The following is a 27,205-nucleotide window of genomic DNA, read 5'->3' on the forward strand; positions in this document are numbered from 1 at the left end:
TTACTTAATTAATTTCTTAAGATTAATAATATTATACTAAGAGCTAGTATAAAAAGAAGCTTTTTAATAATACTTTAAGTAATTCTTTTTTTTTTTTAAATCCTCGTTTTTTTAGCCTTTTCTTAAGCTAATAATAACTATAATAAAAAGTTATAAGACTATTTCAAAATAGCCGCCTTTTTCTTAAGTTAATTTCTAAAATCTATAATATTTTTAACTTAATATTATTAAAACCTTTAAATCCCCTTGTATTTTATTAAACCGTCCTTTATATCATATTCTTAAATAATACTCGGGGGGTAGTTAATAAGGCTACGAAGAGATCGTTTAAATCGTAAGCTTTAAAGTCGTATTTATAAAATCTTTATAATACTAAACCTTTTTATATACTATAGATTTCTTAGTTTTATAACTCTTATAAAGGTTCTTATTATATTTATTAAAAATATTTACGTTTAAAAATCCTTTTTTTTAATTACGTAGTACTTTTTTATATTATATTAATAAGCTTATTTATTATACTAATTAATTAAATAAGTAGTCGCTTTATAAGTATTTCCTTTTACTAATTTAACTAATTAATTTCTAATTATAAACTAGCTATAGAAAAGTTATTTAATAAAAAAGCTATTTAAAACGATAGTAAAAAGTTAGTTACTTAAGTAGTTTTATTAATTAATATAATTTAATATAGTAAACGTCGACCTTTTATAAATAATAAAAGGCTATAATTACTTAATTCCGTATAGTATTCGAAGATTACCCCTTTTTATTTACTTTTATAAAGTTAATTAGTACGAATCTCTTATTTCGTACGGTATTAAGAGGTCGTTTCTTTTATATAATAAGATACTTTACTAATTTATAATAATAGAATTTAATTACTAATTAGTATTAGTATCCTTATTATAAAGTAGTTAGTTCGAACCGTAATTAACAAAGAGATTAATTAAACTATATAAATATCTACGTAATAAGTATAAAAAGGAGGTTCTAACCGTAGGTTAGGCTAGCTATAATAATCCTAAATAGGGCCCCTAATTGGCCCCTGCGTAGTCGGCTGTATGCCGCGGTCGAATTAGACTTCCAATCCGACAAGTAGGGCTGGGTGCGTGTGGGGGACGTAACATACACAGAGGGGCAAAGTGCCAAGAAACAATGCATTGAGTGACTGGCCTTGACTTGTTCAGCTCTTTACTGCAGAGCCAGGTAGTATGGTTCAGCTCTACAGAGCAGAATTAGGTAGGTAGTATTATCGGCCTTGTTCAGAATGGCCGTCCGCCGAGCCGCACCAGCCCAAAATGGCTTTGAGATAGTCTTGGATCAATCAATATGAGGTTCATGGAGCCATCTAACCGAAAGGTGTTCGGACGTCACGAGCAATCGAAACCCGCGCCGAGAGTCCGGTAAGACTAACGACCTTGTCTTCATTGCCTTAGAAGGTCTTCAATAAGACCTTCATACTTTTCCCCTGAATATTCACTGCCCCCAATATGGAGTCTTGAACGTCAAAATCAGACAGGCCTCAATCTCGGAAGGCTTGGTTAAACATCGTGTTCTGGCGACTGGTTGGCCTTGATGCCACCCACGGCCCTCAACTTGGTCAGGCCAACTAAAGACGTCTAGAAGTTTGTTTAATTGCTATTTTCAACGTGAGACGAGGATTATTAATGCTCAGCTCCTTGGCAGATGCTTTGGTGATCTTCAAGATAGTAATCAAGACATCATACAAGCAAAGCATCATCATCATCAGATATTCGAGTATAAAGAGCAAGCCTTCGTCCTTTTCCAAAGCTATCATTTCTTCTTCATTCATCGCATCAATTTCCTTCCTTTCACTCAGACTCAACTTTCATTCGCTTTACAGCACACCCACATTCACTTTTCATTCATTTGATTCCTTAACTTTCACAATGGTTTCTTTCAAGGTCTCCAACATCCTGGCCCTCGCTGCCGCCGTTGCAGCCGCGCCTACTGAGCTCCTTCAGTCCCGCGCCGTTGTGGCTCACGACTCCATCAGCCCCGTCGCCCAGAGAATCCAGACTGGCGGCCTCGGCAAGGTCATCGAGACCTTCAACCCCCTTCTCCACATCGCCCACGGTTGCCAGCCATATCCCGCCGTTGCCGATAACGGTGATACCAGCGGTGGTCTTCAGGACACCGGCAGCTCCACCGGCGGCTGCCGCGATCAGTCTAAGGGTCAAACGTATGCCCGCGCCGGCACAGTCGACGGCAAGACGGTCATCATGTACTCTTGGTACTTTCCCAAGGACCACCCCACCGGCGGTGACGTCGCCGGAGGCCACCGCCACGACTGGGAGAACATTGTCCTCCAGATCGACGACCCAGCCGCGGCTACCCCCAAGATCATCGGCGGAGCTGCCTCCAGCCACAGCGGCTACAGCAAGGCCAACGGCGCTCCGCCCATGGACGGTAACAGCGCCAAGGTTGAATACTTCACCACCTTCCCGACCAACCACGAGCTTCAGTTCACTCAAACCAAGGGCAAGACTTACCCCATCTCCGACTGGGATGCTCTCCCCGCCGCCGCCAAGACCGCTCTTCAGGATACCAACTTTGGAAAGGCCAACGTTCCCTTCAAGGATGGGAGCTTCGAGAGCAAGGTCCGCGAGGCTCTCAAATAGATGGGCATTATATACATGACATAACGGCTTTATGGGCGCTCCATTACGATTTTTACGAATGTGTTCTTTGGTCAACCATTGTTGTGAATTTGGGTTCATTTTTCATTAGCTAGCTATTTCTGATCTATCTTTCCAATACGATGAGTCTGAGTTGTTCTTTCAAAACTTTGCAATGTAACGATTGACATTGAGTTGTTGTGACATGCCGGACTCTCATACTCTATCAGGAGTACAATGCATGCCAAGTATGCGCTTCGTTGAGTTCTTAACTCAAATTTCTCTTATCTATAATGTTTCAATTTCAAAAAGCGCCTTCGGTTGACGTGTGTAGAGACACTGTTCCGAAATCTTGAAATGCCAGTGTTGATTATCAGAGGCTGGCAAATTGTCAGCAGCTTTTTCTGCCCTCCATTGACTTCATGCGCTGTGCATGAGACACGAGATGGCCCGACCTCTCGGCCTGTATCCACATAACATAGGGAACTTCAGCGCGAAGATCCGTTATCTTGCCGATCTCAGACGGGAGTCGATTGACTTTCCGATGTGTTTGGTTGATCTAAATTCTGCTCACCTTCTCCGTGGATTTTATGCCCAACAGTTGAAACGAATCCTTCAGCTATCCGATGTCGAAGGACCGCAACCTATTTATCTACGTAATGCTCAAAGAAAAATAAATTCGATATTGCAACGACTAGGCTTCAGTATTTCTTTTTCATCAATCTTCATAAAATCATGTTAATTTCTGACAATATGACTTTCGGTATCCTCTCTCGGCCTGGGCGAATTGAGCTGGCCCCTATTCCTAGGTAGGTAACTCATTGTAATATCAAACAATCACGGCCAGAAATATACAACTTACGATTCAATCTCTGATCTTTCAATAGCTTCATTAGCCTCACTATTCGTTCATCACAAGATAAGGTAGTTCTTCCGACATGCTGGGCCCAGCTCATACTTTCGGATAATCACAGTCAGCCTGACAATTGATTCAAGGAACTTTGACAACATTACACAGGCTATTTTTGACAATTTTGTACATCAGACACCTTGATACACGAATAATACTGATTGGTCCAGACAATTGAAATTTCGTCGGCTCGGTCTTCATTAATGCCGAGAACATCATTTCCCCATGCCGGGTGAATCTACGTCTTCCGACGAGTCAGTCCCGCCCTTCATCCCGTCTTCGGCGGAGACGTTTACTTCCTCTTATTTCTCAACTTCATCACCCGTGTTGAAGCACGGATCGATTGCAGCAATTCCTAATTCAATCTCATCATCTCACGGCGTTTTTGAGATGTCAATTAATGGCGTGGTGGCTTACAATGTGGCCGTCTTCGTCAGCACCCTCTTCCTTCTCGAGGCCGGCGCCGACAAGTTCGTGGACAACACGGCCATCGTCGCTCGGCGCACCGGCATCCCGGACACCCTCATCGCCCTAATCACCGCCGGCGCCGAGTGGGAAGAAGTAAGCCCCGCCTCATCCTGACTCTCTTTACATCTTGTCAACCACATCATTCTCTCGGAGAACAGCCTAGACTCACAATACATCTCCAGCTCGCCGTGGTCGTCAGCGCGCTGGCGCAAGGCCGCGCCTCGCTCGCACTCGGCAACATTGTCGGCTCAGCCATCTCCAACATCCTCGGCGCATTTTCGCTGGGTCTCATTTTCCGCAAGCAAGGGGACGCGGTGGAGTTTGATCGCAGCGCGCGCATCTACTCGCTGCTGTTGCTCGTTATTACGACTGCTGTCATTCCTATCACGTACTTGCCACGTACGCTCCTTTGGCGGGTCACCGGCATCGTCTTGGTTGTTGTATTTGTGGTCTACCTACTATCGATAGGATGGGCAATTAGCCGAGGAACGCTGATAGCACCAGAAGGTTCAGACAGCGATAGCTCTAGCGATGGAGATGACACTTCATCCAGTTCTTCAGACTCTTCCATTTCTTCTCGGAGAAATAGCCGCGCTCCAGCATCGCAACCTGTACCAGAAACTAACGACACCGACGGCGAGCGACAACCCCTCCTCCGTCCCTCGGACCGATTCCTGCGCCGTCGCCGCGGGCTAACTTACCACATCGCCTACCTCTTCGCCGGCTTCCTCGCGATCTGCCTCTCAGGCTACATCCTCTCCCACGCAGCGACCAACATTGCCGACGCCCTCGGTGCCTCCGAAGTGCTCTTCGGTATCGTCGTCCTCGCCATTGGCACAACCCTGCCGGAGAAGTTCATCGCCGTGCTCAGCGGCCAGCGCGGGCACGGCGGCATCTTGGTTGCTAACACGGTAGGCAGCAACGTCTTCTTGCTGACTCTCTGCCTGGGTATCGTCATGGTTGGCACGGAGGGGGCGTTGGGGAGCGCGGGGAGCGTATCGGGCGCTGAGTTAGCTGTTCTATGGGGTAGTACTGCACTATTTACGGGGTCGATGTGGTTGAATAGGACTATTCAGCGGGTGGTGGGTGGTATTATGTTGATTGGATATGTTGGGTTTATTGTTGCGGAGTTTACTGTGTTGCGTAGATCGGGAGATTTGTAGGCTGATCATGGGTAGAGTCGTCTGTAAACCTAGTTGTGTCGTGATGATACTTTAGGATGACTGTCCTTATTCTCTTCGTCTGAAGCACGTCAGAATGTGAGGATGAATCTTCGGAAATTATCTTTCAAAAACAACTACGTCAACCATCTCACTCCAGCCGTGCCTTCATCCATAGATCAGGGGAGATAGAACCACCTTTCTTTGAACCAGTTGTAACTCAATCCTAGTAACGGTCTGCTTCGCTGTCTGGGTACCCAGAGTGGCAACCCATTTGACCGGTCAGTTTCCAACTGGAAGGTGGTGTTCACAATACACGCAATTCAGGCAAAACCCGTCTTGGCATGAATATCGTCACTTACCAAAGGAGCTTTTTCCGCTCCAAGGGATCATCTGCTCTTTGACCTAGTACTCAGATCCGTTTCATTGGGTAATTCTACACCGCAATACCATCAAACCTGTTGTTATCCATGACAACAAGGTAGCCTCACCTGGACTAAGTCTGGCACTTTGCCGTTTCAAAGATCGAGTTCATCCGGCGCACATATCTACTATGCCGCGCGAAACTGTCACAATTCGACTGTTGCTGGTCTTCTACACTCATAAATGCTACATCTATTCGCCTCTAGCTTAAATGCGGGATGGGTACACTTCAACGTAGCATCGGAACTTTCGATGTATGAAGTCCCGGCAAATATCTGCAGGTGAACAACCGGTTGGCATATGGAGATCCTCGTCTTGGCGCCTCCCCATTTCAATTTGAGAACCCCCAACTTGTCCTGAACGTTTTGGCGAATTGCCGTTTGCGGTAGCTTCTAAATGAACCATGATAGATGAACTGTCTCTGGGAAGATGAAAGAGGCAATAGGCTTAATCCCCGCAAACTCGGTAGTTGAATATTACCATCAGCTCGATCCCGCATACTCGCTTGGCCGGCGTGAGCCGTAATGCTAATTGCGTTTAAGGATCTGACAGCCATGTCTTGAGTCTCCATTATTTTGAGTATAAATAGAGTGTTTAAGCGTCTTGAGACAGATGATAAAAAGCCTGCACCAAACAAACTAAACCAAACACTCAAAACCACAAGCCATGAAGTCCATCATCATCGCAGCCACCATCTCAGGCGCCCTCGCCTCCCTCAACTGTACGGCCACAGCCGAAGTCAAAACCTACTGCTGCCCGGACACCAAGTCCGAGCTCGTCAAGACTGGGCCCGCTGGTGCCCTCATCATGATGGGCTGCGCTGCCGACAACACCAATAAGTACATCAAAGTCTTCCTGACCCTGGCTCAATAGCTCTGAGATTACTGATGAGAAAACAAGGAATTGGTATTGGAACTACAACGGCCTCTACACGGCCTACTCGACCCAGTTCAAAGATTGCTACCTTAACACCATCCCTTTCAACGACCTCAAGGGTAGGCCCAACCAGATTCCTAGGAATTCAATGCCTACATCCTCATATGTCCTAAAACATGCTGCTTGCTAACGATACTCACAATGACACAGTCCTCCCCGATTGCAAGGACGATACATACGTTCTCGACCTCACCCGCGGCAAGTCTGGACCCCTCGACAAGTGTAACCCCAACTGCGTCAGCCAGAACAAGTTCCCGGCCAACACCTACTTTGGCGACCGGCAGAAGGAGACCAACATGGCGTCTGATTTTCCGCGTCCCAATCCGAGCCCGGGATGGCCTGGGGTTCGTAGAGGGCGCAGAGTCTAGACTTCGATCCCTTTCAGCAATGAGGCGGAAGACCTCGAGTTCGATGTTGCGAGATGTGGTCACGAAATGAAATTGCAACGAGATTCGTACTTTCTTTTAGTTAAGGTAGCAGCGATATTGTGAAATTCAATTATAGTCGATCTTGCAGACCATCCAGTCTCTGATCCAAGTAAAGCAATGTCCAAAGACGGGGAATATCCAAGTAGAAATAGTCAACGCCGTACCGTTGCGGTAAATCCAAACTCAAAAGGTATCAAAGATATAACGTCAAAAAAAACCCATACCCACAACCCCTACCATTAATGGGCCGTCGAACTCTCCCCTCCTCCATGATGCCCCGGCTTCAGCATCCTCTTCAGACTACTCGGGTCCTCCAGCGCATCAAGCGCCTTCTGCGTCGTACTCTTGACCGGCTCGCCATCATATCCCGCCTGGTCCATGTGCTCCAGCGCGCTCTCGTTGGAGCTGAGCGAGCTCGAGCTGGGACTCCGCGCCACCATGTTGATCATCTTGCCCTCCTTCTTCTTGGCCTCGACCTGCTCCTTCTTGAGCTTCTGCAGCTTCTCGTCCTCGCAGTGCATCACCACGATGCCCAGCCCGGGGAAGTTTGCCTCGAGGAATTCTTTGAGTTTCGGCAGGATCGACTTGTCTGGTCGGTAGGTGCCCGAGTCGTTATCGATGTAGAGCTGGTAGTACGACGGGTTATGCGGCGGGTGCTCGTTCGGCGGGCCGTTGGGCAGCTCCTCCGTCGGGTGCGTCCGCTCAGGCGGGTCCGCCTCCTCCGACGCATCGGGCTTCTCGAGGCGCCGGATGAAGAACTCGCCCGAGCAGGCGATGTACGTCTCGACGTCGCTGTGCATGGTATGCTTGCTAAGCATGTCGATGCTAAACTCCTTACCCGTCTCCGTAAACCGGAACATGCCGTCGAGCGTCAGCACGTAGGTGAAGATGCGGCCGCCCTGGTCAAAGTGGACGAGCTTGAGGAACTGCAGCGCGGCCTCCTCGGAGCGGGCCTTGAAGACGCCGTACTCTGTCGAGCTGTCAAAGTTGTAGACGCGGCTGTGCTGCTTGTGCAGGGCCTTGTTGAGGATGCGGCCGCGCAGGCCGCTCTTTGCGAACATGAGGCCGATCATGGGGCGGAACTCGACGTAGCGGTGGTAGAGTTCGGGAGGGACGGGTCCTGAGAGCTGCATCTCGTTTGACTGGAAGCTGTGACGGCGTGTTAACAACGTGTTTGGCAGGACGGTGTCGGGAGATGAAACCTACTCGTATTTCTGGGTCTTGTTGTCCTTTTCCTTGTTTTCGGCCTCGTCAAACAAATCGGACCGCGCGTCGTTCTCCTCGTCCCGGTTGACCTTGATACCAGTAAGACGGCCAATCATGGGACTAAAGTGCTTAAAGTAGGTGGTCGGCCCGAGTGTGCACATCTGCGCGTGCGGCGGGTCAGACTGTCCTAGGAGCTCCATACTAATCCACAGCCTGGGGGACATATCAACGCGCGGGTCAAAGTGGCTGGTGATGGCCTTGACAAAGTAAGCCCGCTTGCTTCCCATGCGTTTCTTGGCCGTGAACTCCTGGCCGGGGCGCGGATACCCCTTCCAGTCCGGACCGACGTGGGGCACCCTGACGGTGACGTTGCCGAGACGGTCGTCGTGGTCGGGCCAGTCCTCATCATAGAGGCGGCATTTGAGGATGAAGCCGTCGGCGGGGACGTTGGCCACCACCCACTCGGTATCCCAGACGGGCTCCGTCGTCTTCCGGATGGTTTGGGTGCGGAGGGTGAGGTCTGGGTCTTCCTTGTGGCGCTTCGGAACGGCGGCGCGGAGGGTGACGTGGATAAAAGGGTCGGAGGACTGGGTGCCAATGTCGGCGGCGGGGAGGTTGCTCGCCTTGTGGAAGATGAATCGCACGGTGTAGCCGGGAGGCGCGTCGGGTAAGGGTGTCGGGTCGAAGCCGCCAGAGGGCTTGGTCTTGTCCTTGACCTTTTCTTTGCCCTCGGAGTAGAGGCCCTTGAGATCGCTAGAGTGGTGATGGGGCTTCTCGTGGGGCGGCTTGTGACCGTTAGCATCCGGGTTCTGTACGCCCTCGATCTTGTTCTCGAGGGCTGCTCCCTCTCCGTGCTTGGGCTCATGTTCGTTGGTTGGCGGCCCACCGTTTGTTGTTGTTGATGGGGCTGTGCCATCAGTGATCTGCTCGTTGGCGGCGGCCGGCGCGCCGTTGGGCGAGGATGAAGGTGACGAGTGCCCGTTCAAGTCCGGCGCATCGTGGGTGGTGGCATTGCCGTTGAGGGCCGCCGGGGAGTGAGTTGTGCCATTGGGTGCGTGGCCGTTTGTCGAGGGACCGTCGGCTGCGGTGCCATTCACCGTGTGGCCGTTGAGGTTCTCAATCGGCTCAGAGGTTGTTGCTGTTGTTGTCGCAGGCTGGGCGGCGCCGAGATCTGTTGGTGGCGCCGAAGTTGTGGCCGTGGTGGTGGAAGTTTCGGCGGCGGCGGCAGAGGTGGACGGGTCGGCGGAATGTGGGTGTCCGTTGGGCCTTTGTTCGTCGGCGGCCGACATGGTGCGGATGGTGGCTATAGTGCGCGATTGAAACAAGAAATACTTTGATTGGAATTACGGGAGAATGTCTGCGATCGCGACACAGACAGCGACAGCAGCGACGGCGATGGTGGCTTGAAATGCGCCCGTCGGGGGGGCCGGAGGAGGCGTTGGGAACCCCGGCAAGTGTTGGTTTGCGGAAGAGACAAGTCCCTGTGTCTTTCTCTCTCGTGTATCTCAATTTCTCAGAATCTGTAGGGCGCAGATGGAGCGAACAGAATAGCGCCAGATCCTGTCAGAAAAACCCTGCAGCGCCGTGGTGGCCGTTGCCAAGACCCGAGAGTGTCGATCCCCCCAAATCGTGGAGGGGCAGCGCGCTGCTGTGTCTTTCTTCAGTGCGAGTGCGAGCTCTCAGTCACTCTGTCTCTCTCTCAAAGCTGGGCTAAGCTTCACTTCACTTCTACGATGAGCTTGAGCTTGAACCGGGAACCGAGTTTGGGTTTGGAGAGCTGTGTCCAATGATGTCTTTGGGGGGAATCACCAAAAGCTTGGCATGGGGTCCGTGGTGTCCGCTTGCAAACGAAACGAAGCTTTGGCGGCGGGCGGGAGGAACGTTGGTTTGTTGAAGAAGATGCGCTGGCCGAGGTGACAAGGGGATTCGAGGTACTAGGTAGGTAAGGTAAGGTAGATGGCGCTTATTCGTCTGTTGTGTTTGAAGGAGAAGTATCTATGCTGACGGCCAAGGGGGTATCCAAAAGAACAAGATATGACGATGGCAGGAGAGAGTTGTTTGGAGGAAGGAAAAAGAGAAAAGAAGCTTTGAAATGGGAGGTAACCGGATGGAGCGAGAAGGAAGAGAAAGACTCAGTCAGACCAGACCAGACCAGACCAGACCACTGACCAGACAGACAAGACGATGCGAGGGGCTGGGGGGGTAACAGAGACGGGGTCCGAGGGAAATCACAGGCCGCAGTCCAAACCATCAAAATTGCCCTCTTTTGGGTTAGACGTGATCCTTGACTCTTGCGCGAGCTAGCTAGCTACTCCGTTCGTGTAGGCATAGTACGAATAGAGACTAGGACTCTTTGCGAAAAACAAGGGACCCTGCCCCCTGTTCATATCCTCAGCCTCTGTTCCCCTGTACAGATAGATCATCATTAGAGGCATGGCATGGGTACGGAGTAAAGGAAAAGAGAGAGAGAGAGAGAGAAACCGAGCCAACATCTCAGCATAGTGAGCACCTACACACCCACTCAGCATCACACAATACGAAAAGAATAAGATACGGAACCATAGAACGCAGCAAGATCAACAAAGCGTCGCAAGCAACATGCAACTCGCGCCTGCGCCTGACGTCATGGGCCCCTCCAAGATTTGGCGTCGAGGGTGCGGCTAGAAGATGTCGAAGCCGGGGTCATGCTGCCCAGCTGAGCCAATTGCCATCCTAATCTCGAGCCCCCATTCCGGCCATCAGCAGGCATAAGTTCCTCGAGCCTTGAGCCATGAGCCTTGAAGTAAGGTAAAGCACAGTAAGCTTCCATGCGCCATAGCCGGCCATGTCCGGGATGCTGCCGCCAGCACTCGCAGCGTTTCACCATCACGAGCCTTTTCCAACTTTGCCTTTTCTTATTACCCTACAGTAAACTTGGTAAACATTGTGCCGCTCCCCTTGCATGACAGGTGCTGCAGTCGCCCACCGGGACCACCAGTACGTAAGAAGACCAGCATCTGCGCAAATCTTATGTGGAGAGATGATGGCAACAACCAAGATAAGGTGAACAAGCGTGACACAAGGTCTCACCAGCTTGCCGACCATCCGGCTTCTCGTCCATTTTTTTTTCCTGTCTCTTTTCCTGAGCCCTGCCAAGATTTAAGGTAGGACCACTTGATTAGCTGATCTGCCGCCCGGGGCCCTGCGCTGCATTCCCGTCTCCGGCACAGTCCGTTCCGATTGTCTCGGCGCTGCTCCACTGAAACTCGGCCTGGCCACTCCGCTCCGCTCCGGGTTCTTGTTGACACCGACACTCCAGAAAGCATGCTGATTGGAACGTCTACAAACGTTGAGGATTGCTTTGAGCATTTATTCTTCACTTTCTTGATGTTGTCTCATCCATTCATGAGCTCGAATGGCGAGACGTCCCCACAAATCCATCTCATGTCAGATTGGCCAATTGCAGGATGGCGCATAGGTACCTTACTATAGTACTTGTACCCTCCACAGAATATCGCAACATCAGGATTACAGAGGCATCTCAAGTGTATTTTTGATAAGCGTCATGTCATCGTATCAATAAAGGAGATATCATCATCATCTTTGACTCACTCCAAGACATCATTTCTTTCTAGCCCAGACTCGAACCTTCGAGGTCATGTCCACTTTTCTTCAACATGATGTGCCCTGATTTTTTTATAATCACCTTCGTACCTGGAAAGGACTTGACCATTCGATTCCCTTTCAGGTGAAGAGAATCTCTATCTTGCCCCATCCAACTATTCCTCTCTACCAATTTTCTTTGCAGGATCTTGCATTCATTTTCCCTAGCCCTGTCCAGAGTTGTTCACCCTATTAATACAGCAATTCACGAACAAGCAAGTGATAATGGCAGGTCTCACCAATGCGAATAAGCTTACAACTATCTTTCAAAGCCGTTACCCAGATCAATCTCATTCCAAAGTTACAGCCCTTTCCCTAGTCCGGGCCCGACGGTGCCAATGATGAACTTCCGGGAGATAGAAATTTCCCTCTTTCTCCCGGGCCCGTCCCATCCATAAGACATATCGCTGCCTGACAACCATCTCTGAAAGCTACCATTCTTTGAGACCAATCTTCTCACTTTGACCTTGCAGTGTCTCAATATCAAGCCTAACTATTACTTTCACTGCCTAGTAATAGTTTCCGGGAGCTCCCTCTCTCATCGGAACCCTTCTACCCGCCTCGCCCTCACTTTAGACCATACCCTAAGATAATTTTCACTACCTGATGATGCACTTTATGGATTTGAGAGGAATCGAATTTCCCTGTCAGTCATGACCGCCTCGCTATAGCCTCGGAAAGCCTTCTTTCTCATCAATTATTGACCTTTATGGCTGTCTATCCCTCGATCTTGCTCATGATATGATTGGTAACCTGGCAGCCGCCTGCGAAATGATCTCTGCCTGTCATGGAAATAGGTCTTCCTGCACCGAACAAGTCCTCAAATCGGCTTCAGGATAAGGCATGGCAGATCGGCCACTTGCTCTCGACCCACTGCATATCTAATGTGATTTCTCACGGCCTGGCAACAGTCCTGTCTGGCTCCTACTCTTGAGGATCACTCGGCCCTCCCACTTCTCGCCCTGTAAGGCTATGCTACCTATGCTTAATGATGCTATTCACTGCCTTGGACCAGCCTTTGGAAGCTCTCGCCCTCTGCGTTCTCCTAAATCTTATCCTATTTCTCATGCTGTCTTTTTCTCCCTATTTGTCGTGCTGCCTTCTCGTGCCCCTTTTCCGTACTGCCTTTCCTGTACTGGAATCTTCTCGCGCTGTCTCTCTTGTCCTGCCTCTCTAATATTATCTCTCTCTTGTGCTATTTCTCTCACTTACGATGTTATCCTTATGATATCTCTCTTATGCTATCTCTCTTATGTTATCTCTCCTGTGCGGTCTCGCTTATACTATCTCTCTTATACTATCTCTTCCTCCTAGTCCCTCTGTTACTACCTTTTATATACTACGTCATTGATATCGTCTCTCTCCTTAACTTCAATTCTCTGTCTTGTATTATCTCTCTAGTGTTATCTTAATCTCCCGTGCTGCCTCTCTCTATTATAGTATCTCTTGCTCTAGTCCCGTACTATCTCTCCTTTTTACGCTATATCTCTCTCCCATAGTATCTCTTTCTCTTATACTACCTCTCTTTCTTTTACTATCTCTATTTCCGTACTGCCTCTCTCTCTTATAGTACCTTTCTCTATTGTGTTACCTCTTTCTCTTATAGTATCTTTCTCTCTCGTGCTATCTTAGTCTACTATATTACCTCTTTCTCTAATACTATCTCTTTTTCTAATGCTATCTCTTTCTCTAATACTATCTCTTTCTCTAATGCTATCTCTCTCTCCTATGCTGCCCCTCTCTCCTGTGCTGCCTCTCTCTTCTGTGCTGCCTCTCTCTTCTGTGCTGCCTCTCTCTTCTGTGCTGCCTATCTCTCCTGTGCTGCCTCTCTCTCCTGTGCTGCCTCTATTCCCCGTGCTGCCTCTGTCTCCCGTGCTGCCTTTCTCGTCCACCCCTCTTCCCTTCCTAGCTCCCGCCCCTTTCGATCTCGCCCTATCCCGTAGCCCATGATATTATCCACAACGAATACGGCGAGAGCTAGGCGGGGCAAGCGGTCATAAAGGGCTTTCTTTCCCTTTCAGCCTTGTCAACAAAACTTCTCCTCCACATCCACATCAAAAAGTCCATTCAAGATGGACCAGCAGTACCACGAGGGTAAGTCTGCCAACCTTTCTTTCATTCCGGTGTTTCTGGACCCCTCAAAATTCTGATCGAGGGCATTGGGCCCCTGGTTCACTGCCTCTGAGGCTTCCACCTCGATCGCGGTATAAAAGGAACTCTCTTCTCCCTCCTCGCAGCTCGATCCTTGGCTACCAGACACCGGTCTCTCGGCCCCAGAGGCCATGGGAGATTGGCCTCCCGTCGCTTTGAGGTGCAAGGAGAGATGCTGACGATGTATATTAGAGGAGCGCAAGCGCCTAGAGTACTACCAGGCAGACAGGGCCAGAATGGCTGGTGCTTACCAGTACGTCCCGTAAGTTCACCCCGAGTCTCGCTCAAAATATCCTCTTCTGATGCCAGAAATATAGGCCCGAGGAAGCCTACCCGGCCGAAGCTCTGGCGGACCACAACGAGATCGAGGGTCCCCGTCTTCACGACAACTACCACGAGGCCGCTCAAGGCGCCCACGAGAATCCGCTCTATGTCGAGCACCTAGGCCAGAACGTCGTGCTTCCCCAGCAAGCCAACAACGCTGTCGAGGGACCGTTTTCTCAGCAGGGCCAGAATGATGCCATCCAGGCCGAGCATTATGCTCCCATCGACCCCGAGCTCCAGAACCAGGCCATTATTGCCGTTCAGCCGGCCGGAAACGCTCTCAGCGAGCCTCACGTTGCTCCCGCAGGCGATTTCGCGCACCCGAATTTCAACGATCTGCTTCCCGATTACATCTATGACTTTCAGACTGGCGCTGCGAACATTCAGCCAGGCCACGCCGGCCAGATCGACAACTTGCTCCAGGACGGCTTCAACATCCCGTACCCTGACTTGGGCCCGATCCCTGCACCCTTCCCCGACTTTGGCGATCCCGCGATGTTCCTTCAAGAGCACGAGCAATGGCAGCATTACAACAACCAGGGATTCGAGCAGTATGGGGAGCAAATGGCCGACATGCAGGCTCAGGAGATACCTCATCAGGACGTACAGCTCCAGTATCCTGAGGAACAGCACAATGATGGCCAGGAGTATCAGCGGATGCCTTTCCAGCAGTACGCGCAAGACAATGGATATCATATTCATGGACAGGGCCATCACGACCAAGATCTTCACCAGCAGCATGATCACCATGTCCACCAGAACCACGCATTCGATCAGCCGCAGCAGGAGCAGCACCATCATGACCACAACGAGGATGCCCCTCTTCAGCAAGACGACGCCCAGGACGCCGCCGCCGCTCCCGACCCGCTCGCACAGGACAATAGCCCTCAGCCGGCCGCCAACGTTCAAGCTCCTCGGGCAAGAAACGGAAGACGGTCCCACAACAGGAACATTGAGTATTGTCAGTTCAACGACGGAACGCCAGACCCTGACCCCGAGCACTATGGCCTGAGAATGGTCTCTCCAAGACCCCCTTGCCGGGAGCTCCCGAGAATGGTGGATGGCGTCCAGAAGGTCGCGATCGAATGTAATCGATGCGACAAAGTTCTTTCGCGTAAGGACGAAATGCGTTGGCATCTTCGCCTTACTCACTACGGCAAAAGATACGGAAAGAAGGGGGTCCACATCGAGAAGGGCCGCCAACAGGCCCTTCTCGATTGCCCCCAGTGATTATACCTAGGATGGAAGGACTTGGGGATGGTTCTGGAGTTTGTTTGGTAGCTAAATAAAGAAGTGCTTTCCCGTAGACACTCGTCAGTAGATTTAACGTGACGATTCGTCAGAGAATAAACAAAGCGTGAGCGAGCGATCACAGAAGGGGCCAAAGAGGGTTAAAGTGCTGGCTCAAAGAAAACGTCTCGTACAATCCATACCAAGATATCCTCTTTTGAAAAGTCTTTCCCGCAAAGACGAGATACGCTGGCATCTTCGCCGCGACCACTATAGAGAATAATATCGCGCAGAGGGATTCCATATCGAGGTGGACCGCCAGAAGACCCCTTTTCATTGCCCTCACGAACGCAGAAGGAAGATGATGGAGTATTCTGGTGGGATAGAGTCGGTGGTCAATCCAGACGTGCTGACTGGGCAGTCCAGGAGATAGTGACACATTGGCCAGGGTCAAGATCAGGTCTTGCCAGAATGCTCCAGAGATGGTTATTAATCCCCTTTGGGCGAACTGGTGTCGAGGACTAGAACGGGCTTAATAGTTAATAAGTGAGCCTTGCTTGAGAACTCATCAACTTAACCACTTGATGTACGGACCGTACGGTAAACGGTGCGGGGGAGATGATGAGCTGAGTGAGAACAAAGCACCAAATACACGAAGCTATACCGAAGGTTCTAAGTGAAAACAAGGAGCAAGTGATTGACGACTTGAGCTGCAAATGCTTGCCCTTGAGTCGGACTCCAGTCATCGACTAAGACTAACTCTACCTACTCAAGGGATTCCATAGAAAGCGGTTTTGTAAGCAGGACTTACTGGGATGTCTAGCCCATGAACGATCGTACCATATATAAGTAGAAGGTAATTAAAGAGACTAGAAAGATACGGGAGTTCCGTCAACTGTATCTATAAAGAAACTTGTTTAAAAGAATCCAAGAAATACCATCGGACATATAAGTCTCCCTCAACCTTGGAAGCACGTTCTACGTGAGGATTCGATGACGAATAAACAACGCGAGATTGAGCGTTCACAGAGGAGAAAACTGCTATAGTTAGGTATATGTAGTCTAAGAGGTCTACCCACCTTATAGTGAATGGCGCCCAGAAGGTCGTAATCGAGTGCAATCGATGCGACAAGATTCTTTTGCGCAAAGACGAGATGCGGTGGCACATCTGCATAGTCTATCACGGGTAGTAAGGTATTTAAGTAACTGGTAGGAATTACGAGATGATGCCTTTGTGTAAGGGCAAGAGCAGGCCTTGCTGGCCTGCCCCAAGAGCGATTGATTACAATCAGGTCGGCCGAGTCTGGTGCGTTGGAATCCTTGGAACTTGATAGGATCATCTCTAGTGTATGCAGAACCGGACGATAGCTTCCAGCTGAGCCCATGTTTTCTGCACATCTCATCTGCCTCGGTATCAATTGTTGAGAGAGACCAAAAGAGACATCAGAACACTGGAAGAGTTGCCCCAGACATTTAGACAAACGTCAGATTCTTATTCTTGAAGGGAATCAGAGCTAGAATGACAGCGTGGTGATAGTACGACGTCCGATCAATGACACCATCAGTCAACATGCCAACAGACCCCTTGCTCTGTTTGTTATTCGTCTGGCCAAAGATCAAATCATCCGCGTGCCCCAACTCCATGCCCTGGCGCAGTAGCGCAGCACTCTCCTCGGGGAGGTAATACGCGCCGGTCCTCGCCTTGCCCACACGTCCGTCGCGGCTGATGACGACGATCCAGGCAAAGTTCATGATGGGGGCGCTCTGGCCGGCCGGCATGTCGATGCCGCCTTCGAGGCCGATGCAGTAGTCTGCGTCCTTTTCGACCTCCCGGGCGTTGCGGGCCCGGTTCAGGGCTCCGCGGAGGGTCTCTTCGTCGGTGAGGGGCTGGTCTGGGACGCCGGAGGGGACGCTGACGCCGCGGACGGTGTAGGTTGCGTCTGGGAGGGCTGATTCGAAGCCGAGTTTTGCGGCTTGGACTTTGACTGGGTTTTTGGAGGCTACAATGATTGAGATCGGGGTTGCCATGTTTGCTGTGGTGGTTGGTGTTGTGGTATGGAAGAAGGTAAAGCAAATTCTAGGATAATGGTACTGGCTGAAATGCTGGATTTGTGGTCACAATGGAAACTCGAAAAGATTGAGGTATGCTGGTATGGAATCAACTGAGAATGAGGTTGCTATTGAGTTTCTTATGAGATATCTAGAGTTGAGGCTGAGAAAATGAGTCATCCGGGGAACACCTGATGGAGCGAATTGCTTTGGTTAGTAGATAGCTGCATTTTCATGAGGCTAAAATGAGTGGATTTTGTACCTTTGAACGTGCAATTGGCAATTGCAGCTTACCTTAAGGTACCTTACTGGAGACGGCGGGCGGGAAGGTCGCCGGCACCCCTGGCCGCTGCCAGGCGTTAGGGGAGTGGAGTGGGCCCGAATATCAAAGTTAAGGGGTAGCACGCTGCACGGGCCAGGGATCCCACAGGGCTGGGCCGATTCAATCAGCGACCGTCAGCGACTATGACCCCTAACGTTGGTGGCATTAGATAAGCAAATCTTGAAGCGAGCTGGAGGGGAACCTGAACCTGAGGAGACACCTCTGGGGCTCTGAGAGATGGGATTTTGGGGGGCCATTTGAAGCATCTGGAGCAATTTGGGGGGCATCCATGTGCTATGAAATCTCACCACTGTGGCGGACTGCGCCAGGGCCCAAACTGCGGCGACGGGATTGGCGGCAGCAAAATAGCCTCGTCTGACGACCCCTGCGCCGTGGGCCGACCAAATGTCCCCTTACTACGGAGTACGTACTTGTAGCTTCCTGAAAGTCTGAAAGATGAACCACCCCCCTGGTCGAACCTGTCGTCCCTCGCCAAATCTCCCCTCCTCGTCGGTGATTATTTGGGGAGGCTTTCTTCCTGGCCCCGGTCAGCTCAGATAACCTAACCAAAAAGCTGCCAGAACGACGCGATTTCCGTCCGAGGTTTCGCATCCTCCTTTTTGCGGGAGATTCTTTCTTCTCTTCAGTCCTTCCCTCCACCCTTTCGTTATCTTCTACCGAATTACTTACCTCTGCGCATACCTCGACTTTTGCAAAGTCGCCCCCCCAAAAGTCAAGCGACAGCCAATCGCCCACCATGGCGCGGAGACAACACCTCACGCTCATGGTCCTCCTGGCCGTCGTCGCCTTCTTCAGCGTCTCCTACCTCTTCTCGAGTGGCACCAGCGAACCCTCATCCCCCGCGCCCCCGGCCGCCGCCGTACCCCTAAAGGGCGATTCCGTATCGTCGAGCGGTGACACCCCCGATCTTGGCCACATCTCGAGCAGCATCCTGTCCGGCGAATCCATTGCGCCCAAGTTGGAGAATGCGACGGCAAAGTAAGCCTCCCGCCCTCTTGCATGAGAAGAATACCCACATCCCGGGACCGTTCCCTCGGGTCTTCCTGGTTCTCAAGGTTATGCTAACACAGTCTCCTCCCCGCAGAGCCGAGCTCGGCCGCGCTTCCTGGAAGCTCTTCCACACCATGATGGCCCGCTTCCCCGAGAAGCCCACTCCCGACGACAGCCTCGCTCTCAAGACGTACATCCAGCTCTTTGCCCGCCTCTACCCCTGCGGCGACTGCGCCTCCCACTTCCGCAAGCTGCTGGCAAAGTATCCGCCCCAAACGAGCAGCCGTAACGCTGCCGCGGGCTGGGCCTGCTTCGTGCACAACGAGGTCAACACCCGGTTGAAGAAGGAGCTGTTTGACTGTAACAAGATTGGCGACTTTTACGACTGTGGGTGCGGCGATGAGGATAAGAAGAAGACGGAGGGCGGTGGTGATAAGCCCAGCGCTGAGCTGGCCAAGGACGGGTGAGTTATGTTGCTTGTGGCAATGACATTGGGATTGCTCTACATGGGGCTTCTTTCGCTGACATTATGGCAGTCTGACCAAGGGCGGTTAAAGTGTTGATTGATCGATATGTTTTGGATATCCGAGGCGCGTGACTGTTGTACCATATCTACAAGAATACCTGTACAAAGATGCATTTCCTGGGCTGGCGTTGTGGATGACCACCGGATCCAGCGGAACAAATTGATTTAGAAGGTTTGGACGCATTTGCTCTGATCTGTGTTGGAACGGAAATCGTCTGTATTGGGGTTAAATTTCACATGCCAGTATCTATGGTTCGTGGCAGAATCTCCATCCTATAAGCTATCATCCTCACGTGGGCCTCTCTGGAATAGCATTGAACAGCTATTGAAAGGGTGATACTGTGACCCTAAACACCCAAGCCATAAGATGAATTTTCCGTATAACGATATGAATTTTGTGAAACGATCACATTTTTCGTTGAATTCAAATCAGCTCAGTATCTTCCAATGCGCATGGCATCGTTGCGCGCGTCACCAACGACTGATTATGTCAGCAGTCACGTGGCTCATCCAATCGACCCGGGCGGGCAAGGCCAACGCGTTCTGGAGCTGCCTGAGCTTCGTCAAGCTCCGTTCAGCCTTCCACCGACGACACATCAAACCAATCCACCCCCCTTCGATATCTACGCCGAATCCTCCCCCCTCCCTCCGACCTCCAACCCTCGACAAACCGAATTTTCACACAAAGTAACGAGATACACACCACACATAAGTCATCAAAATGGAGTTCACCACCACCGGACAGCTGAACGAAGGTACGGGCGGGCAGAAGCTTGGATGATGCTATTGCGGGACCACACACCCCATAACGGAACACTGAAGCTGATGATTGCGGGCGGACAGACGGCATTCACATCGACATGGAGAGATTAAAGAAGGGAGAGGTCAAGTGAGTGATGATGCTACATCCTCGGCCCCCCACAGAACCACTGCTAACCTATGTCGTAGCCTTGGAACCTCAATGTAAGCTACCCCTCCGATCGCCCCTCCCCTCCCGCATACATCTGACACCTCGCGATAGTATGGCAGTCACCTTCAAGGACGGTGTTATTCTCGGTACGTCAGATTTACCCATACATGTCTTCCCAAACGCATACGCCCCCACGGCGGCCACTGTAGACATTGGTCACTTTTGGAGGGGCAAACAACCAGGGACCATACGAGGAACGTACAATTGACGACGAGTCACTCCATCTAGGTGCTGATTCCAGAACAACGACGGGCGCCTACATTGCCAACCGAGTCACCGACAAGCTCACACAAGTCCACGACACCATCTGGTGCTGCCGGTCAGGCTCCGCCGCCGACACCCAGGCCGTCGCCGACATTGTCCAGTACCAGCTCGGCCTGTACGCCATGCGCAACGGAAAGCCTCCCATGACCCAGACCGCCGCCGCCATCTTCCAGGAGGTCTGCTACGCCAACAAGGATCGCTTGACGTAAGTTCTCTTGCCTCCTGCTCTCGCGGAAGTGTCTCCGAGCGACCATGGGACATAGGGACGCTAGCATCTGGATGAAAACTAACTCGAGACGATTCACAGCGCCGGTCTCATCATTGCCGGCTGGGACGAGCGACACGGCGGCCAGGTCTACTCCATCCCCCTCGGCGGATCCCTACACAAGCAGTCATATGCCATTGGCGGCTCGGGTTCGACGTACATTTACGGATACTGTGACGAGCACTGGAAGGAGGGCATGGAGGAGAAGGAGGCCGTCGACTTTGTGAAAGGATCGCTCAAGGAGGCCATCAAGTGGGATGGCAGCTCTGGTGGTGTCATTCGCATGGTCGTCCTGACCGCCAAGGGCGCCGTGCGGCATCTGTACCTACCCGATGAGGACTACAAAGTGCAGCACTAGGTGGGAGTAGTTGAATGTGGGAAAGCCAGAGGAAGAGGCAGAGAAAGGGAGACGTTTATTGTGATGTGGCTTGAGGAAAGCCAACTGGTCGCCTGCATCGACACCGGCCGGGCATGATGAGCAGCAAGACGTCACACAGGCTAGTTTGCCGCGCGGTCACGAAATTGCCCCCCGAGTCCCGAGGAGAGAAGACAGAGCGAAGAACGTCCATGCCGGGGCGAGATCTCGGACTTGGCGACAAACGATGAATGTACAATAAATAGATTACCCGCAAGACGAGATTTCTTCACGAGAGGCTTGGGGGTTACTCCATGGGCTGTGACACTATGACACCCCAGAAGATTGCGATAAGGTACGGTACTCCACAGCACGGAACGGGAGTAGGTACGGGTAGTTCGCGTGGTCGATATGATAAGATGCGATTGCGTGCGATGCTGCAACGCCACAATAGACGCGCGAGAGCATCAGAGTCTGGGGGTAAGGTTAAAAGTTCAAGTCCTGGTATTGGTAGCAAGTGGCTGAAGGAGATGCCGGCACGCGAACGCTGCCACCCCGTATGCACGATGCAGGGAGGCCGGCACAGTCACTCTACGGAGTACCTACACGGTAGATTAAAAAAAAAATAAGGGGTGTCGGAGTGTCACTGTCGCTATCACTGTCGAAGCCTCGGATTCGGAGGCGGTGAGGGATGGTATGGGGGAGGAAAGGGGACTTAGCGCTGCTCGGTTCTGCGGGATGGTGAGTGATGAGCGGGAACAAATCAGCGGGCGGGGGCGGGGGAGGACGGGGGGGCGGGAGGTGCCTTTGGCTTCTCGTTGGAGGATTTGCGATGTGATGGTGCTGTGTAGGTTAGCTTAACCTGTAGGTGAGGTTAAAGGTGAGTTTGTGTACCCGAGGCACGCTTGATGGCATGGTGTGTTGTCTGGGCAAAGGTATCCGGAAGTTGAGTACGCAGTATGGTTCTTGGGAATCTTGACGCTGAGAGAGAATATCGACTACACAGTACCCAGTCGACACGAAGCAAAGCCATCCAAGTTGTAACATACGGAGTACGAGCAAGTCAAGCGCATGACTAAGTTGGAGAATGATGACGGAAGGGTGATTGCAAGTCGTTGGCCGTCGGTAACGATTTAGGAAAGGTCATGGAAGGGCGGTGGATAGGAACGTGGGACGGGGCTGTCGGGCTGCGGGCTGCGGGTGTGCCACGATGGCTGCCATGGGCTGCGATATCTGGCGATTGCGCGATATGCCTTGCTCCGTCCAGATTGATCATTAGGGTATCCGTACCTGGGGGCCGGGGCGGTATTGCGGTGAAGGCCTCATTATGTGTGTTGTACCTATCCATAAGGTATGGAGTAGTGTTGATTAGATAGGGGAATGTCTTGGAAACAAACCCCAAGATCCCAAGACCTCGTGCCGGAGGGAACGCCGGGTATTGGCCGGGAGTCACCATCCGTGCAGGCCCCGGGGGGGCGTCAAGGCGTCTTGGAAGGGGGAAAGGGGAGCTGGGCGTGGGATGGATGATGATGAAAGCTTGTTTTTGTGTTGCCCCTTTTGGCCGTGTTGGTAGTGGCAGTGGGCATTGCCGTTGACTAAGGTATCTTACTCTTAGTGTACGTAGTACCTAGGTAGGTAATGGGTGTCAGGAGGTGGGATAGCGGCAGCTGAGTGTTTGTAGATTGCTAGCGGTGTAAGCAGCAGACAACCCTTTGGCGCGAATGCAACGATCCGGCGGGCATTTGGTCGTCTCATGTGCCGTTAGTCAACATTCAGTCGGTGTTGACAGGTATCTCGCGTTGGACGGGCCCGGCGGGTACCTGGGATAGGTAGGCGACCAGGAACGACGGTCGGTCTGTTTCTATTTTCTGAGCCCCGAAATGACCGGTCGTCAAAGTCGCCGTGGCCTCCGTGTCCGTTGTCAGAGCTCGAGACAGCTTTCTTTTTGAGCAGTGCGATACTCTGTGGAAAGGGGGAAATAATGGGGAGAGCGTGGCTGGCTATGCGATTATGGAGTCAACAACGACGATGTTGCTTGATTTGGACGGAAGTGAGGTCCAGATTCGGCCGGGACTTGAGCGGGGGATACTGGAATAGAAATCCAGGATACCAGAGGGGCATGTACATACATACACAGTAGTGTAATGCCACTGCGCGGTGTTTGCGAATTTGCAGTACGTAAAATGGGAGAAGCTTGTCGATGTTTCCTCCGAGATCCATTTTGTGCCATGGCCAAAGTTGCATGCTGCAGTTATTTTGGTGGAGCTGGAAGGCATCTCGGGTCCAGCGTGTCGTATTACGGCAGGCAATTGGCGATTGGAATTACGATGCGAATGCTCCGTACCCAGGTATCTTACTGTGGTAGGTACGGGGTACCTATCTTAGGTATTGCTACTCGATTGGTTCCATTGGGTGTTCAGGTCACCTCAGGCCAGAAAGGGAGGTGGCAGGGCTGGCGGGCGGAGAGGAGGGGAGAGGGGAGGAGAGGAAGATACGTACCTTATCTTATCCGATAAGACATCAGAACGGCAGAACGTGCCAGGGGGTGAAAGTGTCGAAAAGTCGAGGTTCCAGGTTCCCCTGCCGGGCTCAGGTGGCCCCCTGCTCGCCAAATCTCTTATCAGCGGTATCGCGTTTCTGAGAGACCAATGGGAGAAGGGCATGGGCACACCCTCTCCTCCCGACGATGCGGATGGGTCGTCTGTCTTTCCGCCGCGTGTCAGTTCCAGTGGTCCGCCGTCTTTTGCAAGCGCTCTCTCTATGATTTCTTTTCATTTTGCGTTTTTCTATGCAGACGCTCCGACTCGAGGCTGTTGCCAACTTGCTTGGACGTGCTGCGAGTGCGACCTGTCAGGTCAGTCAGTCTCTGTTGAGGCGAAGTTGAAGCACGGTTGCGGGCTGGGGAAGCATCCAAGCCATTCAAGGTCTGAGGCACAAGGCAGAGAGAGAGTTGCTCTATGGCGAGAATAGTATTCGTTGGGCAGCCATCCATCCCATCGGGAAATGTTGGAGACTTTGGTACTCCTCATGTTGGGAGAGCTCGGGAATGCTTTGCTTAAGCAAGGACCGGGGCTTGTGAGGTTGCGGCTGGAGAGGAGCGCAATTTAGGTCCATGTCGAGGTGAAGCTCCAGCCTCCAGGACCTCGGCGCGAGGGACGAAAGAGTGAGAGAGAGAGAGAGCAAGAGAAGAGTGAGAGCTGGATCATGGATGGAAAATGGCGAGAGCAGGATCGCAATGAGGCTGTGCTTGGTTCGGTTGGGCCCGCCGACTAGGAACTGGGAGTTTCCGACTTGCAACGATGGCACGAGCAGAAATCCAGATTCGGGGGGCAGCCTGGGAGGCACGGAGGACCCTTGGATTTCTTGGCCCACAGGTGACGGGTGGTGTTGCTGTTGCGGGAGCTGTGAGTGGCTGCTACCTCACCTTACCTTGCCTTCCATCCATTGCTTGCTTGCTCGTGGGAGTGGCACAGTCGGGTGTTGGTGGCTAGCGCGGGCTTCTGTCATGTTATGTTTCGGGTGGCTCCTCATCTTTTTTTGCCATGCCGCCACACGAGATGCAGTGAGACATTCAGTCAAGATGAGATTCATGATGGTCACTAGCTGTACAGGTAGACCTTCTGCAGATTTCGAGCAAAGACGGAAGAGGTGATGAGTGAAGAGTGATAAGACTTGGGTTTCCATTGCTGAGAATCACTCACTCACTGCTCACTGAATTCTCACCGAGTCTTAGAGTGAATCTCAGAGTGAAGCTCACATGCCTGTGAATGACAACTCACGCGCGGATCCAAGACACGCGGGGAACCACGGCCGTGGCATCGCAACTGAGCGTGCATGCTGCCAGCTGCGCTGCGCTGTAATGAAAATGGAACAGTTCCGCTGCACGGCACTACTTACTTTTGAACCCGTCAGCCACCATGAGTGACGAGCGACAGACGGTTTGGAGTCTGGAAACAGTCTACAGTGTAACAGTCTGAGGGAGAGAGTCTGGAGTCTGGAGTCTGGAGTGATGCATCTGTGCAGTGTGCCGTCATTCGGGGAGCTGCTGCACATCAACAGGTGGTAAGGTCCTCTCAATGCTCTCTCATCCACTCATCCATGAATCGACTTAACCTAGCTGAGCCTTCTGGCGGCCATCTTTTTGCCATCTACCTCATCCGTCTCCACCAGACCGCCAATCTCATCAAGGGTCCCCCTCTAACCATCTCACTCACTCTGAGTATCTATCCTCTCTCATCAGGTCACAAAAGTAAGAGAGCTGTTTCCCTTCTCATACATCTCGAGTAAAGACCAACCAAGCCACACAAGTAACTCACATTCATGACCTGATACCATCATCTTTACTCGATATCTCATCCAGATAGGTGAAGCAAGGTGCCCATCCTCAGCAACACCAGCATCCACTCCCCAAGTTCCAGGCCCAGTCCATCGGCCATTGCGTCTCCAGCGCTCTCTCCACCAGCCCGCTGCCCCCTCTACCGTCCCTCTAAGGTCCCGCTGCCCAGGTACCTAAGCATTGAGCGCTGTTTCCTGCCTTCACCAAGTTTCCCCCTCCATCGCTCCTGCGCAGTAAAGGGTCACCCACCTGCCTGCCGCCTGCCACCCACCGCCGCCGCCGTCGCGCCCAAATCCTCCCGCCGTTCTTCTTTTCCCATCCCCCCCCCCCGTCTCTATTACCCGTCGCCCATTTTGCCAACCCACGCCAGCTTCTCCCCCGATTCATCCTTCATCCACCATCCATCCATCCATCCACACACACCCATCCAACCCGCTCTCCTCCAACCTTTTTTCTCTCTTCCTCCTTTCCTCCCCCAGTCTGCTTTCCTGTTCTGGCTTGTCTCGTCCTTCCTCTAGACTGGACGTCTTTTCAACAAGGGGGGCTTCTTTCGACGACTTCCTCTTCCTTTGATCTCGCCGACCCCCTCCCCTCCATCGGTACCTTGATTGTTTCTTGGTACTCGACATCGCAGACGCTCTGCGAAACAGAACAGAAACAGATTCTCGAGTCGCATAGTCGGACGAGCCCTCTTACCGCCTCGAGATTCCTGCTCCGCCAAAAGGTCGCCATCGCCGCCTCCTTCGACACCACCCAACCGTCTCTGTCAGGCCTAACGCGTCTCGTTGTGAGCCTACTGCCCTTCGACCCGACCCGACTAGACCTTGTCTACCTACGACCTCTTCGCACTCGACACCTCGTTGCTATCTCCGACGAATACTTCCTGCGACCGCGGCAAAGATACACCGTTGCCCCTTCATCGCGTCGACCTTCCCGCCTCTCTACCCAAATACTCAGTATCTAGTAGATCCATCGCCTGTCGACAGGCCCTTCCGCCTCTTTGTTGGACGACTTAGGTGAGTTCGTTCCGTCTTGCCTTCCGCCTCGGCGATTCTCCATCTTCCCTGCCTTTTCCCTACAACCCATGTCGCACTTCACTTGATTCGTCCTGGCAATGAGAGGCGCCCCTGTGACGTCGTTCGAGCCTGCGCGCGATGCTCAAGGCTGCCATCAGCTCTGCACCCAAGGCTGCTGCCATCACGATCAAGACGTTGGGCTGTGGTCTCAGCACGCTTGCCTGTGTCGTTGTTTCCCTGCTGGTGGATTCCGGCTGCTCATCTGCCATCGAGCTGTCCTTCTCATGCCTTGTCCTGCATGTGCAAACACTCAGCCTTGCTTGCCCACCCTCCGCTGCCCATACGCACTCCTCTTCTCCTTCCCCACGATTACGGCTCTTGCCTCACGTCACCGCCCTCGCACAAGCTCTTGAGTTAGCCTGAGGTTCGAAAAAATCGGCCTTGTGCCGCGCTCGTTTTCTCGGTCGGGAGTCTTGGGCGCCAATGTCATCACACGGCAACCGTTGCTGCCCCAATACTACTTTGGCCTTGTATAAGCGCAAACCACAAGATGCAATTTAGACATGATGCT

General features: G+C 51.9%; 14 protein-coding genes across 14 annotated transcripts; 8 read left to right on the forward strand and 6 right to left on the reverse strand.

Annotated features, from left to right (window-relative positions):
- Window positions 1–1,913: 1,913 nt before the first annotated feature.
- CLUP02_11508 (necrosis- and ethylene-inducing protein) lies at window positions 1,914–2,645 on the forward strand (the record flags this gene model as incomplete). Its single annotated transcript, XM_049290476.1, has 1 exon — window positions 1,914–2,645. One exon carries the CDS (start codon window positions 1,914–1,916, stop codon window positions 2,643–2,645), a length of 732 nt encoding a protein of 243 aa, XP_049147621.1.
- Window positions 2,646–2,930: 285 nt separating this feature from the next.
- CLUP02_11509 (uncharacterized protein) lies at window positions 2,931–3,653 on the reverse strand (the record flags this gene model as incomplete). The annotated part of the gene is made up of 6 exons (XM_049290477.1): window positions 2,931–3,060; window positions 3,116–3,159; window positions 3,217–3,261; window positions 3,393–3,420; window positions 3,505–3,543; window positions 3,601–3,653. The coding sequence occupies 6 exons, from the start codon at window positions 3,651–3,653 to the stop codon at window positions 2,931–2,933; spliced, it is 339 nt and encodes a 112-aa protein (XP_049147622.1).
- A 124-nt stretch (window positions 3,654–3,777) lies between these two features.
- CLUP02_11510 (uncharacterized protein) lies at window positions 3,778–5,183 on the forward strand (the record flags this gene model as incomplete). The annotated part of the gene is made up of 2 exons (XM_049290478.1): window positions 3,778–4,113; window positions 4,203–5,183. 2 exons carry the CDS (start codon window positions 3,778–3,780, stop codon window positions 5,181–5,183), a joined length of 1,317 nt encoding a protein of 438 aa, XP_049147623.1.
- A 1,086-nt stretch (window positions 5,184–6,269) lies between these two features.
- Window positions 6,270–6,907, forward strand: CLUP02_11511 (uncharacterized protein; the record flags this gene model as incomplete). Its single annotated transcript, XM_049290479.1, has 3 exons — window positions 6,270–6,442; window positions 6,504–6,598; window positions 6,690–6,907. The coding sequence occupies 3 exons, from the start codon at window positions 6,270–6,272 to the stop codon at window positions 6,905–6,907; spliced, it is 486 nt and encodes a 161-aa protein (XP_049147624.1).
- A 299-nt stretch (window positions 6,908–7,206) lies between these two features.
- CLUP02_11512 (C2 domain-containing protein) lies at window positions 7,207–9,462 on the reverse strand (the record flags this gene model as incomplete). The annotated part of the gene is made up of 2 exons (XM_049290480.1): window positions 7,207–8,116; window positions 8,174–9,462. The coding sequence occupies 2 exons, from the start codon at window positions 9,460–9,462 to the stop codon at window positions 7,207–7,209; spliced, it is 2,199 nt and encodes a 732-aa protein (XP_049147625.1).
- A 54-nt stretch (window positions 9,463–9,516) lies between these two features.
- Window positions 9,517–10,608, reverse strand: CLUP02_11513 (uncharacterized protein; the record flags this gene model as incomplete). Its single annotated transcript, XM_049290481.1, has 6 exons — window positions 9,517–9,654; window positions 9,718–9,831; window positions 9,900–9,966; window positions 10,028–10,107; window positions 10,179–10,367; window positions 10,486–10,608. The coding sequence occupies 6 exons, from the start codon at window positions 10,606–10,608 to the stop codon at window positions 9,517–9,519; spliced, it is 711 nt and encodes a 236-aa protein (XP_049147626.1).
- Window positions 10,609–13,887: 3,279 nt separating this feature from the next.
- Window positions 13,888–15,520, forward strand: CLUP02_11514 (uncharacterized protein; the record flags this gene model as incomplete). The annotated part of the gene is made up of 3 exons (XM_049290482.1): window positions 13,888–13,909; window positions 14,159–14,228; window positions 14,284–15,520. 3 exons carry the CDS (start codon window positions 13,888–13,890, stop codon window positions 15,518–15,520), a joined length of 1,329 nt encoding a protein of 442 aa, XP_049147627.1.
- A 1,473-nt stretch (window positions 15,521–16,993) lies between these two features.
- CLUP02_11515 (uncharacterized protein) lies at window positions 16,994–17,548 on the reverse strand (the record flags this gene model as incomplete). Its single annotated transcript, XM_049290483.1, has 1 exon — window positions 16,994–17,548. The coding sequence occupies one exon, from the start codon at window positions 17,546–17,548 to the stop codon at window positions 16,994–16,996; it is 555 nt and encodes a 184-aa protein (XP_049147628.1).
- A 1,100-nt stretch (window positions 17,549–18,648) lies between these two features.
- Window positions 18,649–19,457, forward strand: CLUP02_11516 (Erv1/Alr family protein; the record flags this gene model as incomplete). Its single annotated transcript, XM_049290484.1, has 3 exons — window positions 18,649–18,890; window positions 18,997–19,365; window positions 19,439–19,457. 3 exons carry the CDS (start codon window positions 18,649–18,651, stop codon window positions 19,455–19,457), a joined length of 630 nt encoding a protein of 209 aa, XP_049147629.1.
- Window positions 19,458–19,795: 338 nt separating this feature from the next.
- CLUP02_11517 (uncharacterized protein) lies at window positions 19,796–20,119 on the forward strand (the record flags this gene model as incomplete). Its single annotated transcript, XM_049290485.1, has 1 exon — window positions 19,796–20,119. One exon carries the CDS (start codon window positions 19,796–19,798, stop codon window positions 20,117–20,119), a length of 324 nt encoding a protein of 107 aa, XP_049147630.1.
- Window positions 20,120–20,149: 30 nt separating this feature from the next.
- On the forward strand, window positions 20,150–21,285 carry CLUP02_11518 (proteasome component PRE3; the record flags this gene model as incomplete). Its single annotated transcript, XM_049290486.1, has 6 exons — window positions 20,150–20,183; window positions 20,251–20,317; window positions 20,377–20,391; window positions 20,450–20,553; window positions 20,627–20,867; window positions 20,970–21,285. The coding sequence occupies 6 exons, from the start codon at window positions 20,150–20,152 to the stop codon at window positions 21,283–21,285; spliced, it is 777 nt and encodes a 258-aa protein (XP_049147631.1).
- A 55-nt stretch (window positions 21,286–21,340) lies between these two features.
- On the reverse strand, window positions 21,341–23,558 carry CLUP02_11519 (uncharacterized protein; the record flags this gene model as incomplete). Its single annotated transcript, XM_049290487.1, has 8 exons — window positions 21,341–21,515; window positions 21,594–21,829; window positions 21,930–22,125; window positions 22,177–22,263; window positions 22,359–22,836; window positions 22,892–22,967; window positions 23,053–23,278; window positions 23,416–23,558. The coding sequence occupies 8 exons, from the start codon at window positions 23,556–23,558 to the stop codon at window positions 21,341–21,343; spliced, it is 1,617 nt and encodes a 538-aa protein (XP_049147632.1).
- A 150-nt stretch (window positions 23,559–23,708) lies between these two features.
- CLUP02_11520 (uncharacterized protein) lies at window positions 23,709–24,966 on the reverse strand (the record flags this gene model as incomplete). Its single annotated transcript, XM_049290488.1, has 4 exons — window positions 23,709–24,022; window positions 24,079–24,237; window positions 24,297–24,684; window positions 24,754–24,966. The coding sequence occupies 4 exons, from the start codon at window positions 24,964–24,966 to the stop codon at window positions 23,709–23,711; spliced, it is 1,074 nt and encodes a 357-aa protein (XP_049147633.1).
- Window positions 24,967–25,039: 73 nt separating this feature from the next.
- Window positions 25,040–27,057, forward strand: CLUP02_11521 (uncharacterized protein; the record flags this gene model as incomplete). The annotated part of the gene is made up of 10 exons (XM_049290489.1): window positions 25,040–25,189; window positions 25,247–25,288; window positions 25,342–25,501; window positions 25,567–25,589; window positions 25,647–25,762; window positions 25,827–25,921; window positions 25,989–26,096; window positions 26,158–26,574; window positions 26,635–26,704; window positions 26,763–27,057. The coding sequence occupies 10 exons, from the start codon at window positions 25,040–25,042 to the stop codon at window positions 27,055–27,057; spliced, it is 1,476 nt and encodes a 491-aa protein (XP_049147634.1).
- Window positions 27,058–27,205: the final 148 nt, after the last annotated feature.

This window comes from Colletotrichum lupini, chromosome 6, assembly GCF_023278565.1.
Source record: "Colletotrichum lupini chromosome 6, complete sequence".
Lineage (NCBI taxonomy): Eukaryota > Fungi > Ascomycota > Sordariomycetes > Glomerellales > Glomerellaceae > Colletotrichum > Colletotrichum lupini.